The sequence below is a fragment of the Pelophylax lessonae genome (assembly GCF_965119305.1).
Source record: "Pelophylax lessonae genome assembly, chromosome: 3".
In the NCBI taxonomy this organism is placed as follows: Eukaryota; Metazoa; Chordata; class Amphibia; order Anura; family Ranidae; genus Pelophylax; species Pelophylax lessonae.
Genome location: NC_138770.1, coordinates 61,742,108 through 61,756,861, shown reverse-complemented (window position 1 = coordinate 61,756,861; position 14,754 = coordinate 61,742,108). Strand labels below are relative to the sequence as shown.

The 14,754-nt window shown below is 41.6% G+C and overlaps 1 protein-coding gene across 3 annotated transcripts in view; it reads right to left on the bottom strand.

Moving 5' to 3' along the window:
• Positions 1–854: 854 nt before the first annotated feature.
• PTK2B (protein tyrosine kinase 2 beta) overlaps positions 855–14,754 on the bottom strand; it is a 259,908-nt gene continuing 246,008 nt past the window's right edge. The window contains exons 29-31 of one of the 3 annotated variants that reach the window (XM_082251132.1): positions 13,842–13,985; positions 3,662–3,742; positions 855–1,594 (exon numbers count right to left, since the gene is read on the bottom strand). In XM_082251132.1, the coding sequence (XP_082107258.1) occupies positions 1,379–1,594; positions 3,662–3,742; positions 13,842–13,985 (441 nt within the window). In that variant the 3' untranslated portion in view covers positions 855–1,378. The remainder of the gene's footprint in view (positions 1,595–3,661; positions 3,743–13,841; positions 13,986–14,754) is intronic. The other 2 variants (XM_082251130.1, XM_082251131.1) reach the window with 2 other exon arrangements.

Genomic DNA, 14,754 nt, shown 5'->3' with positions numbered 1-14,754 from the left:
TGTGACTCATTAGTGTTACAAGATCTCAGGTGTGAATGGGGAGCAGGTGTGTTAAATTTGGTGTTATCGCTCTCACTCTCTCATACTGATCACTAGAAGTTCAACATGGCACCGCATGGCAAAAAACTCTCTGAGGATCTAAAAAAAAAAGTTTCTCTCTAACATCCACCAGCTCTGTGATGTCATCGTGGAGGAGTGGAAGAGAACTCCAGTGACAACCTGTGAAGCTCTGGTGAACTCCATGCCCAAGAGGGTTAAGGCAGTGCTGGAAAATAATGGTGGCCACACAAAATATTGACACTTTGGGCCCAATTTGGACATTTTTACTTAGGGGTGTACTCACTTTTGTTGCCAGCGGTTCAGACATTAATGGCTGTGTGTTGAGTTATTTTGAGGGGACAGCAAATTTACACTGTTATACAAGCTGTACACTCACTACTTTACATTGTAACAAAGTGTCATTTCTTCAGTGTTGTCACATGAAAAGATAGAATAAAATATTTACAAAAATGTGATGGGGTGTACTCACTTTTGTGAGATACTGTATAATTTATATTTTTTTTAACACCTATATATATATATATATATATATATATATATATATATATACACACACACACACATATATATATATATATATATATATATATATATATATATATATATATATATATATATATATATATATATAGTTTTTTTTTAACACCAATACATATATATATATATACATATATATATATATATATATATATATATATATATATATATATATATTTTTTTTTTTTTTTTTGGGTAGCGATAACCGGTCACTTTAAATCATTTTCAGCCTAGCCTAAAATAAAATACTTTAATCATACCCTGTCTGGTCCATGGAGTTTGTTTGGCATCACACTTTTTTTTTTTTTTTTTTTTTACTTTAGAGAAAGATCAGGACAAACACTTCTGAACAGAAAAAGTCTTGCTGGTAAAATATACATTTAGTAGCGATTAAAAACACAGAAAAAAAAAAGAGATAAAAACAATAATCAAATTGCAAGGAAGCCCAATAAACAAAGTCCAATCCTACTGAGAACATTGACAAAGCTGGGGGTAAGTTGCGTAGAGATCAAAAAAAAAAAAGTACCGTCAAGAGTTTTTTTTTGTACAAAATAAATACCTCTCTACAAACCCTAAACTGCCACCCGTACCTTTCATAGTAACTTTTTTTTTGTTTCCTTTTACATGTCCTCAAGTTTGGCTGGACAACTCAAGTTGAATTGTTGGTCCAATCAATAGTTGAGGTTAAGTTCATAGTAGCAGCACTTGCTGTCTATATGGCCAATAAAGTAGAGTGACTTCTCTGTTAAACATCCGTTCCTTCCTGCGGTCGTACGTGGCGTCACTCCGCTTCCACCTTGGCGAGGTTGGCTCTAACTCGAGCCTGATCCACCGAGTCCAGTAAGTTCTTGGCATCCACTGCCAACGCGTGGGAAGCCGTCAACATCTGCTTCTTACATTCTTCACTTAGCGACGTCACCGCATTCTGCTGAGCCAGGCGCATCTTACTGATCAGATCCGCTAAGTCCTTACTAAGCAACTTCTGCGTTCCTTCGATCTGGGGGAAAAAATAAGATGTTCAGGAAATATTAAAATGAAAAAATAGAAAAATTACAGGTTAAGAAAAAAATAAATAAAAAAATCATATTAGAACAATATTTTTGTTGATGTATTTCTGGAAACTGGCTCAAAGTTAAAGTTATATTAATAAATAATAAAAATACACAATTTTTAATTTATTTTTAATTATTATTATTCATTTATTTAATTTAGTAAATAGTAAAAGTAAAAACAATAGCAATTGTAATAATAATAATATTAATCTTAAATAAACAATTACAATATTTACAACAATATTATTATTATTAATAATACTATCATTTTTATTGTTATCTTTTATTGTATTACATAATCATAAAAATGCACATTATCATCGTCGTCATCATTATTATTATTGTTATAATTATTATTCATCTTTTATTTTATTTTTATTTCTAAATAATGACTCAAAAAAACGTGATGATAAATCATATAATTATAATTGTTTTGTATTTATTTATTTTCTTAAATTATAGAAATTAACATAATACTACTACATATATTAATTATAGTGATCGACCGATATTGTTTTTTTTAATGCCGATACCGATATTTTTTTTTTTTTTTTAAAGGTACTCCTTTCCTTGTGGAGGGATCTGGGGGTCTAAAAGACCCCAAACCCCTCCTTCGGCACTGAAAAGCATTCAAAACGCCAAGTTTGGCTGTTTTGAATGCTGTCAGTTTTTTCAATTCGGCGCTGAGTACCCCGGAAGTGGTGTCATGACATCACTTCCTAGTTTTTCACATGGAGACCGGCGCATGCGCACTTGCGGCAGGGATACCGGCATTCATGGGGACACATCTTCATGCTACACTCTTCTCTTTGGTGGCGGCGGTAGGATGCCCGGGTCTCCTGGTGGGACGGGAGACCTGGGTGAGCCGTGGAAGGCGGTGGGATGGGGGGGGGGGGACGTCCCCTCCCGCTCCTTGTAATTACAGCCGAGCGGATTCTCAGCTGCATCGGTTGTCATTACAAGACAGCCGACCGTCGGCTATGGACACCGGTACCGGGGTGATTCCTCTAGCTGCAGGCATCACCACGGTACAGCACTTTCCCGAAATATGTGATGGGGTTTACTCACTTTTGTGAGATACTGTAAAATATATATATATATATATATATATATATATATATATATATATATATATATATATATCGGTAACCTCAGGGGCCGATCCAGATATATCGGGGAAAGTGCAGATCGGCCCCCGATATATCGGTGTTGCCGATAATCGGTTGATCTCTAATTAATTTTAATTATAAAATGATAATCTTTGCATTTATTTTAGCTTTTTAAATAATGATAGAAATTAACATCATAAAATACATAATAATGATACTAATAATAATAATATTGTTGTTACTATTATTATTATTATTATTATTATTATTATTACCCCAATAACTTTTTTGGAGAAGCAGTAATAAAATGTTTATCTTAAATTTTAGATGTTTAGAATATAGAGGCCAAAAACCTGTCAGGTTTTTTTTTTATTTATTTCCATCAGGGTCCTATTTAAGTTATTTCCCTTCATTTTTCATCCTGTAAACTTTAATAATAATAATAATAACAATAATAATAATCTTAAAATAAAAACATTATTATTATTAATAATAATATTAATATGTTTATTGTTATTTATATTTTATATGTATCTCTTATTTTATTACATAATCATACAAATGAACATTTCCATCATTAATAATATTGATATCATTATTATTCATCTTTTATTTTATTTTTAAACAATGACACAAAGGAACATGACAAAAAATCATATAATAATAATATTTTTTTTTTCATCAGTGTCCTATTTAAGTAATTTCCCTTCACTTCTGATCCTGTAAACTGGGAAAAATCCCTTGTTGGACAGTTATCACTGGAACATTTGTCAAAAGAAAATGTTTTGTCTTTAGATACACTCTAACCCTCATAATAAATGAGCCTCTGGTGGAAAATAAATAAATAAAATGACATGTATCTAACAGTTCTAATTTCATGTTCTCTTAGAAAGAATATTGTACCTCTGTGCGGGAGGACTGCGGCAGAGATGGAAGAATCTCATCCACACTTCCTATGAGCTTTCGGAGCACGAGCCCGACATTCTGGAAGGAGAAGGACATACAATGAGACATCTAAATCCAAAAATATAGGGATACCTTATACAAAATGAACCACCACAAAGTGACCTGTAAGATCCTCATTATAGAACATTTCTCACTGTTTTATCTTCTAAAAGATCCCATAAATACAGAAAAATGCTATCTGATCTGCAAGAAATTATGCTATGGGGTCTATTATAAAAATATTCATTGGAGGATTGTCAAACACAATAATGCAGGCTGCATGAATGTTGGTAGCAATGTTTCTAATAGGTGATGGCTGCATTATTTACTCCTGACCCCTGCACTCTGTTTTACTACTGACACTCTAATACATTATTTACTCCTGACCCCTGCACTATGCGTTACTACTGACACCCTAATACATTATTTACTCCTGACCCCTGCACTCTGCGTTACTACTGACACCCTAATACATTATTTACTCCTGACCCCTGCACTCATGCGTTACTACTGATATCCTAACTCTGCATTATTTACTCCTGACCCCTGCACTCTGCCTTACTACTGACACCCTAACTCTGCATTATTTACTCCTGAACCCTGCACTCTGCCTTACTACTGACATCCTAAAGGCCCGTACACACGTGCAGATTGTCGGCCGAAAATGTTCGGCCGCCGAACGATCGGCCGATTTTCGGCTTGTTAGTATGATGCTTCCGACAGCCGACAGCGCACTTTCGGCCGAAATGAATCTATCGTGCAAGCATTAAAATTTTTGTATGCCGACACCAGATCGGCCGATTGTTCGCCAGTCAGTACAGAATTCGGCCGACAGACAGCAGATTTGCAAGACTGGGCATGCTCAGAAAAGAAAAAACACAGGGAAAGTTAACCATCACATGACATCACTTCTGCAGTCGGCTGTAGTCGGCGGACAAAATTCTTGTGCAGTCTTTTGCACTTTTCAACAGACACGACAGCCCGGGGACAAAAGACGGCCGATCGTTTGGCCGACGATCGGTACGTGTGTACGGGCCTTAACTCTGCATTACTTACTTCTGACCCCTGCACTCTGCGTTACTACTGACATCCTAACTCTGCATTAGTTACTCCTGACCCCTGCACTCTGCATTACTACTGACACCCTAACGCTGCATTATTTACTCCTGACCCCTGCATTCTGTGTTAATACTGACATCCTAACTGCATTATTTACTCCTGACCCCCGCACTCTGCGTTACTACTGACATCCTAACTCTGCATTATTTACTCCTACAAAAGGTGTTCTGTTCAGGTGTCAGAACTAAGGGTAGGTTAGATGGTCAGTGCAAAAATATAGGGATTCAAACGTAAAAAGTAAACATAGCAATTTATTGTGAAATAGTATTATCTTTAGTACATTTCCGTACAGATATAGGCTCAGCCTTTTATATGTGACCAGTATAAACACAAAAAACATACATAAAAAACAAGACATACAACGTAAAACATTAAACATTTAACAAGGTACCGGCCGGTGCATAATATGACATCATTAGGGTATTAATAATCAAAATTGAATCATTCTGGCGATGTACATCGTTTTTATATTCTCCTATGATGTGTGTCTGTGGACTTGTGGGGGAAGTTGTTAATCAGTAGTTTTTTGCTTGAAAAAAGCAGGTTGGGTGGGGGTCCGGGGTGTTGGGTAGCTGGAGTAGTTACTTCTCCACTTAAGGTATTTACACAATCCGAGGTTATGGCAGTATTTTCTCTCCTTTACTCCGAGTCTATTCTATGACTCGTGGTTGGATCGGCAATTGCCTTGATTTCTAACTGCTTCCCTCTCAAGGTGTAAACTGGAATGTCAGGTTTCAGCGGGTCATTGATTTGGTTAGGGGGTTTTTTCAGAGTATATCTCCTTTTTGTGTTTGCAGCATTGGTGGAGGGGTGTCAGGTAGTTTGAATGCCCCGCCGTTTCTCGGGGACTATGCAGAGTGTGTGTCTGTGTGGCTATATTGCGGGATGCCTCAGTGTTTGTCCCCGCCTCATCAGAGACACTCTGTCAGCCGAACGGCTGATTCTTCACCCCTCTTCCTGGACGGTTTAGTGTTTTTCACTTACCTGACCTCCGACTCCTTGCCGCACTGCTCTGTCTTCTGTCCTCCGCTGGGATGCCGCTGAAGTGCCTGGTCCGTGCGTTGCTTCCGATCCTCCGGCTCCGAATAGCTCCCCTGCTGTCCACGTCTATGACACTCGTTTGTTGCACTGGTCGGGAGTGATGACGTCAACGCGTTTCGCTTCTCCGATTGGCGTAGCTTCGTCTGGAAGTATTCTAACCCGCCCCTGTGCCCTTTTAAATACATGTCTTCACAGGTGATCGGGTTAATCATTGATTGAATACTCGGGGAGTTTTTTGTGTGTGAATCAAGGTTACACATCTGCTGATTTGTTAAAGGATTTTACATCTTCATATATTCAAAGGCATAGCATACTCAGATAGATGGTTTTGCAAGCTTATTCAATTTTTACTAGCTATATTTCTAATGAGTCTCTGTTTGTTTTTAGTGAAAGTTCTTTTCCTCTTTCTCCTTATCTTTATGGACGATATTGCTGCGTGTCTGTCCATGTATGGCAATTTTTGATTGTTTAAATTTTTATCGTACCTTACATAGTTTTTTTCCCCCGGGGCTTAAAAAAGGGGGGACTTTGAGGAGAAGGAAAAAGAACAAACACATACTTAAACATGACTGATTATCAAGACTTATTGACAACAATGACACTGACTCATATACTGGTTTCTCTTGATAAAGAGGGGGAACATGTATGTTTTTTATATTTAAATATTAGTTATTGTTGTTTTTTTAAAAAGAAGTTCTAGTTTTTAACGTGGGGATAGGTTTATGTTGAATTATTTGGTTCTGTTCTCTCTTTGTCGTGTATGGCTTACTTTGTTGGGATGTAATTGTTTGACGCTTTATTCACAACATTCTCTGATGGGAGAAGTTTTAATTTCCTCTTTCTTTTGATTTTGTTATACTTTAGTGGTTCCTATCATCTTTCCAGAAATACCTGGAAGTTCATTTCTGTATTTAACCCATTGGGGGTAAGGCTATTTAAATTGAATATCCACCATTTTTCTTTTTGTAACAAAATTCGGTCGAAGTCGCCTCTTCTAGGTGAGATTTTTAGTTCGTAAATTGCTTTAATCTTTGTATCTTGTAAGTTTCCGTTATGGTACTGGGTGAAGTGCCTGGCTAGGGGTTTATCCGGATTCTTTTCCCGTATCTCTCTCATATGTTCTCCAATGCGTATTTTTAGTTGTCTCTTTGTTTTTCCAATGTAGTTTTTCTTGCATGGACATGTTATCATGTAGATTACTTTTGTTGTCGCACAGTTTATTAAGTTGCGAATTTTATATTCTTTTTCCCCTGTGGCATCGTGGAAGGTGTCTGTCCTATCTATATATGGGCAGACTTGACATTTACCGCATGCGAACATGCCTTTACTTCTTGGGGTTCTCATTAGCCATGTATCTTCCACTTCCTTTGAGAATTCGGATCTAGTTAGTATGTCTTTCAGATTTCTTGCTCGTTTTGCAACCATGTTTGGGTTGGGGCCTACTATCTCCTTTATACTTGGTGTATTATTTAGGATGCCCCAGTGTTTCTTTAGGGTCGCACGTACCGCTTCCCATTGTGTTCCATATTGAGTGATGATTCTTGTTGTTCCAATGACGTCTTTTTTTACTGGGCTTTTTTTCATCAGAAGATCTTTTCTTTCCCGTTTGCTTGCCTTCTCTTTAGCTTTCCTCAGTTGTTTGTGCGAGTATCCTCTCTCCCGGAATCTCCTATATAGATCTTTGCTTTCCTCATAGTAGTCATTTTGTTTTGAACAGTTCCGTTTGATTCTTAAAAATTGGCCTGTAGGTATTCCGTTTTTTAGCCATTGAGGATGGTGGCTATCAGCTTTCAGTAGGGTGTTTGCTGCTGTCGCTTTGCGGAAAGTGTTTGTTGTCAGTCTATTGTCTTGTTTGCTGATCCATAGGTCTAGGAACGATATCTTGGTTTGGTCATAGGTGTAGGTTAGATGTATGTTCCGGTCGTTTATGTTTAGGGTTTGGATAAATGTGTGTAAGGTCTCAATGTCCCCTTTCCAGACCATTAGCACATCATCTATATACCTTAACCAAGTTTGTGCATATCTTTTGTATATTTCATTCTGGTATACCAATTCTTCCTCCCATAGACCCAGGTGTAGGCATGCGTAAGCTGGCGCCCAAGACGCTCCCATAGACGTGCCTTGGATTTGCTTATAGTATCTGGAGACAAACTGGAAGTTATTGTTGTCTAGGGCAAATCTGATAAGGTCAGTTAGGAATTCATTTTGATGGCTGTATTCTGTATAATGCTTTTCCAGGAAGCTTTCCACTGCTTTTATTCCCCATTCGTGGGGTATTGAGGTATAGAGTGATTCGACGTCTATGCCTACTAGCCAGGTTTGATCTTCTGTTGTTATCTTGTCAATCTTTTCCAGTACATCTCTTGTGTCTTGAACATAGGACTCAAGGTTTGTGACCATTTCCTTTAATAGTGCGTCTAGGTATTTCCCCATCTTCTCTAGTGGTCCATTAATTGCTGATATGATAGGTCTTCCAGGGGGATCCACTAGGGATTTGTGTACTTTCGGGATTATATAGAATACCGGGATATTGTAATCCTTCACATTGATGTATTCGGCCTCTTGTTTAGTAAGTAGGCCTTCCTCCTTGGCCCATTTGATTTTTTCATTGAGTTTCTTCACGACTTCAGGGAATGGGTTGTTATCAAGTCTCATGTATGTATCTGTTACATTTAGTAGTCGCAGGGCTTCTTTTTCATATTTCGTTGCATCCATTAGGACCACGTTGCCTCCCTTATCGCTTCGTTTTATTATGGTGTTTTTTGACTCATTTAGTTCCCTTATAGCTTGTCGCTCTTCTTTGGATATGTTATCTCCTCCTATATATGACCAGTCAATCTTATGTAGGTCAGTTCGTATTTGATCAAGGAAGACACTTATCCATCTATTCTTGTGTAGCTGGGGCATGTTTAGGGATTTTATCCGTATGTTGGATTTCCTGAATCTCTCATGTTGGTCTTCTTGTGAGATGTCTTCATTTTCTTGTAACAGTGAGTTTAGAATTTCTAGGATGTCATTTTCATCTTGGGGTTCATCATCTTCCCTTGGTGTCGTTTGGTTTCTGTATAGTGATCGTAGATATACTTTACGTAGAAAAAGTACTATGTCTTTAAATACAGTAAATTCATCCATTGTTGCCTTGGGTGAAAATGACAGGCCTCTTTGTAGTAATGTTCTATGACGTTTTTCTAATTTGAAGTCCGATAGGTTTATTATCTTCATGTCTGTCGGTGTATCTTGTGTATTGTTCATGTTCAGTTCCTTTGGCTCCTTGTTTTTGGTCCCCCTCTTCGTTTTGTCTGATTTCTTTGTCTGGCGTTGCTTTGGGAGGAGCCGGGATGTTCCAGTTGGGTTTCTATTTCCCTGCCTGGCTCCTCCCCGGGTACCAAAAAAGTACAGACACGCAGCAATATCGTCCATAAAGATAAGGAGAAAGAGGAAAAGAACTTTCACTAAAAACAAACAGAGACTCATTAGAAATATAGCTAGTAAAAATTGAATAAGCTTGCAAAACCATCTATCTGAGTATGCTATGCCTTTGAATATATGAAGATGTAAAATCCTTTAACAAATCAGCAGATGTGTAACCTTGATTCACACACAAAAAACTCCCCGAGTATTCAATCAATGATTAACCCGATCACCTGTGAAGACATGTATTTAAAAGGGCACAGGGGCGGGTTAGAATACGTCCAGACGAAGCTACGCCAATCGGAGAAGCGAAACGCGTTGACGTCATCACTCCCGACCAGTGCAACAAACGAGTGTCATAGACGTGGACAGCAGGGGAGCTATTCGGAGCCGGAGGATCGGAAGCAACGCACGGACCAGGCACTTCAGCGGCATCCCAGCGGAGGACAGAAGACAGAGCAGTGCGGCAAGGAGTCGGAGGTCAGGTAAGTGAAAAACACTAAACCGTCCAGGAAGAGGGGTGAAGAATCAGCCGTTCGGCTGACAGAGTGTCTCTGATGAGGCGGGGACAAACACTGAGGCATCCCGCAATATAGCCACACAGACACACACTCTGCATAGTCCCCGAGAAACGGCGGGGCATTCAAACTACCTGACACCCCTCCACCAATGCTGCAAACACAAAAAGGAGATATACTCTGAAAAAACCCCCTAACCAAATCAATGACCCGCTGAAACCTGACATTCCAGTTTACACCTTGAGAGGGAAGCAGTTAGAAATCAAGGCAATTGCCGATCCAACCACGAGTCATAGAATAGACTCGGAGTAAAGGAGAGAAAATACTGCCATAACCTCGGATTGTGTAAATACCTTAAGTGGAGAAGTAACTACTCCAGCTACCCAACACCCCGGACCCCCACCCAACCTGCTTTTTTCAAGCAAAAAACTACTGATTAACAACTTCCCCCACAAGTCCACAGACACACATCATAGGAGAATATAAAAACGATGTACATCGCCAGAATGATTCAATTTTGATTATTAATACCCTAATGATGTCATATTATGCACCGGCCGGTACCTTGTTAAATGTTTAATGTTTTACGTTGTATGTCTTGTTTTTTATGTATGTTTTTTGTGTTTATACTGGTCACATATAAAAGGCTGAGCCTATATCTGTACGGAAATGTACTAAAGATAATACTATTTCACAATAAATTGCTATGTTTACTTTTTACGTTTGAATCCCTATATTTTTGCACTGACCATCTAACCTACCCTTAGTTCTGACACCTGAACAGAACACCTTTTGTATGCTTGCCCTGGTTAGGTCAGACAAGTATTATTTTAATACAGGGACCTATAACAGCAATTTATAACCATATGCTCCTTACCCTCACCTTATATGCATTATTTACTCCTAGCCCCTGCACTCTGCGTTACCACTGACATCCTAACTCTGCATTATTTACTCCTGACCACTGCACTCTGCCTTACTACTGACATCCTAACCAGGGCCGCTGCTTCCACTAGGCAAACTAGGCAGCCGCCTAGGGCGCATTGCCACTTAGGGGCGCAGCCACGAGTCGGCACTCTCTCTCCATCATGAATGATTATTGTGAGCTGAGGGGAGAGGTGGCGGTAGGGGAGGAAGTAGGGACAGAGGAAGATGCCAGGTGTCTTGGGTAGTGGCGGAACTACCAGGTCCTGGCTTTCCACCACTGTTGGAGGGGCCCCAAGAGGCAGGAAGGGAGCCCACCGGAGTGCTGCCTGCATGATGATCCTCTTTGGCTGGAGCTGAGTGGCCTTAACCCCAGGCAGGAAGAGACTCTTTGCACTGAGTTGGTAGGCAGCCATTCATTTCCCTGGGTCAGTATTAGGCAGGGAGCGGAGGAGAGCTGAACCTGAGCCGGAGCTTGGCACTGGCGGAACCTTTACTGGGGCAGAAGCGACGAGGCACCGGAATGGTCTGAGGAGGTTGGCGATTAAATAAGTGAGGAGCTCTCTGACTGCTGCTTCTCCCTCCACCAGAAGCCGGTTGGAGCTGTGGTGAGCACTGTGGTCCAGGAGAGGAGCGTCCTGGGAGAAGGAGTCAGCAGGATCACAGTGAGGGAGGGCAGAGTGCGGGCCACTCTCTTCATACCGCCCAGTTAGTGTCCCCAGAACAGGGGATCGGGGCCCCTGGGTGTTACATGGAGGATCCCTGGTATGAAAGGGAATCGGGTCACCAGGTGTGCTATGGGGGATAGGGGTCACCGGGTGTAACAGGGGTTCGGGGTCACCAGGTGTGCCATGAGGAATTGGGGTCCCTGAGGGTGCCATGGGGGATTGGGGTCCCCAAGTGTGACACGGAGGAACATCAGGGTGACCAGGTGTGACATGGAGGAACATCAGGGTCCCCAAGTGTGATATGGAAAAACATCAGGGTCTGACATAGAGAAACATTGGGGTCACTGGGTATGACAGCATGACATGGGGGAACACGGGGGTCCCTGGGTGTGACATGGAGGAACGTCAGGGTCAATGGGTATGACAGCATGACATGAAGGAATATTGGGGTCCCAGGGTGTGACATGGAAAAACATCAAAGTCTCTGGGTGTGACATGGAGGGACATTAGGGTCCCCGAGTGTGACATGGAGGAAAATGGGGGTCACTGGGTATGACAGCATAACATGGAGGAACCATCAGATCAGGGTTACTGGGTATGACAGAGGAGTTTTTAACCCCTTCCCTTTTTGGGGGGGGCGCAAGTAGCTTGTCTTGCATAGGGCGTAAAATAGTCTAGCACCGACCCTGATCCTAACTCTGTATTATTTACTCCTGACCCCTGCACTCTGTGTTACTACTGACATCCTAACTCTGAATTATTTACTCCTGACCCCTGCACTCTGCGTTACTACTGACATCCTAAGTATACATTTACTCCTGACCCCTGCCCTCTGCATTACTACTGCCATCCTAACTCTGCATTATTTATTCCTGACCCCTGCACTCTGCGTTACTACTGACACCCTAACTATTCATTATTTACTCCTGACCCCTGCACTCTGCGTTACTACTGACATCCTAACTATACATTATCTACTCCTGACCCCTGCACTCTGCATTACTGAAAGTAAATAATGCAGAGTAAGGGTATCAGTAGTAAAGCAGAGTGCAGGGGTCAGGAGTAAATAATGTATAGTTAGGATGTCAGTAGTAACGCAGAGTGCAGGGGTCAGGAGTAAATAATGTATAGTTAGGATGTCAGTAGTAACGCAGAGTGCAGGGGTCAGGACTGGAGTAAATAATGCAGAGTTAGGGTGTCAGTAGTAACGCAGAGTGCAGGGGTCAGGAGTAAATAATGTATAGTTAGGATGTCAGTAGTAACACAGAGTGCAGGGGTCAGGAGTAAATAATGTATAGTTAGGATGTCAGTAGTAACGCAGAGTGCAGGGGTCAGGAGTAAATAATGTATAGTTAGGATGTCAGTAGTAACACAGAGTGCAGGGGTCAGGAGTAAATAATGTATAGTTAGGATGTCAGTAGTAACGCAGAGTGCAGGGGTCAGGAGTAAATAATGCAGAGTTAGGGTATCAGTAGTAATGCAGAGTGCAGGGGTCAGGAGTAAATAATGCAGAGTTAGGGTATCAGTAGTAACGCAGAGTGCAGGGGTCAGGAGTAAATAATGCAGTGTTAGGGTGTCAGTAGTAATGCAGAGTGCAGGGGTCAGGAGTAAATAATGCAGTGTTAGGGTGTCAGTAGTAACGCAGAGTGCAGGGGTCAGGAGTAAATAATACAGAGTTAGGGTGTCAGTAGTAATGCAGAGTGCAGGGGTCAGGAGTAAATAATACAGAGTTAGGGTGTCAGTAGTAATGCAGAGTGCAGGGGTCAGGAGTAAATAATGTTTAGTTAGGGTGTCAGTAGTAACGCAGAGTGCAGGGGTCAGGAGTAAATAATACAGAGTTAGGGTGTCAGTAGTAATGCAGAGTGCAGGGGTCAGGAGTAAATAATACAGAGTTAGGGTGTCAGTAGTAATGCAGAGTGCAGAGGTCAGGAGTAAATAATGTATAGTTAGGGTGTCAGTAGTAACGCAGGGTGCAGGGGTCAGGAGTAAAAGATGCAGAGTTAGGGTGTCAGTAGTAATGCAGAGTGCAGGGGTCAGGAGTAAATAATGCAGAGTTAGGCCCCTTTCACACTGTAGCGTCTGTTGGTGGACTCCGTTTATCTCAGCCAATCCCCCACTGAGCAGGCGGATGGCAGAGCTGTCAGGTCCACATTCTTCTCTATAGGGGGAATCGGATGAGAATGGACCACCTGTCCGTTCTCATCTGATCCGATCCGCTGGATGGATAGAAAATAGGGTTTCTATCCGTCCAGATTTGTTGGATCGGATCGGATGTCAGCAGACATGTCTCCGCTGACATCTGATGCCCCATAGAGATGCATGGGGCATCAGTTTAGATCCGCCTGAGAAACTGACAGGCGGATCTGACCGGTCCACTAGTGCGAAAGGGGTCTTAAGCTGCACCCCCCCCCCCCCCCTTTCACTTTAATACCCCTGTACTATGATCTCCGTTCTCACCTTCACCACACCAACATACTCCTCGGGGGGGATCTGGTAGATGTCGTTCTTTAATTGTAGGACAGATTTCACCAGTTCCATCACACTCTGATAGACATTATCGTCTGTACGATCGATGTTCGCTGTTGGGGTCGGCTGAAGAGACTGGGAGAGAAAAATAAAACAACATGACGCATGATGCAGGTGGGGTCATGACTTTCACCCCCCCACACACACACACACCCACACACACAAGCTTTATGGGAAAATTAATGAACAATCACGATTTCCTGGCCCCAAGATGTATGATCATTACGTGCCAGAAACCCCCCCCCCCCCCCAAAAAAAAAAAAAAATCAAGCACTAATCTTTATACTTATCCCCTAGGCATAAATTCTCCATCCTTCCAGTACAAATGTGCCCCTCTGCATAAATCCCCCTCCCAGCACAAATGTTAGCCCCCCCCCCCTCCAAGCTCAAATCCTCTCTCTCCCCAAATCCCACCCCCCCAAAAAAAAAAGAAAATCTTCCCTCCTAGCACAAATTCTCTTCCCCACCCCCTCCCCCCCTCCCAACACAAAAACACCAATCATCCCTACTAGCACAATCCCTCCACCCCAAAAGAAAAATTTCCTTCTAGCACAACCCCCCCCCCCCCATATAACCTCTTCTAGCAAAAACCCACCAAAAATCCCCCCATTTAGCACAAATATTCTTCACCCATCCCCTCTCCCAACAAAAATCCCCCAAATCACTATTCCCAGCACAGCCCCCTAATTCCCCCCCCCCACCCCAGAACAATGCTTATCCTCTGCCATTTTCCAAATCCCCCCGACTCCAATCTTCCTACGGTGAACCCCCCCCCCCCCCCCCCACCAATCGTCTCTACTAGCACGATCCCTCCATCCCCACCCCAAAAAAAAAAAAAAAATTC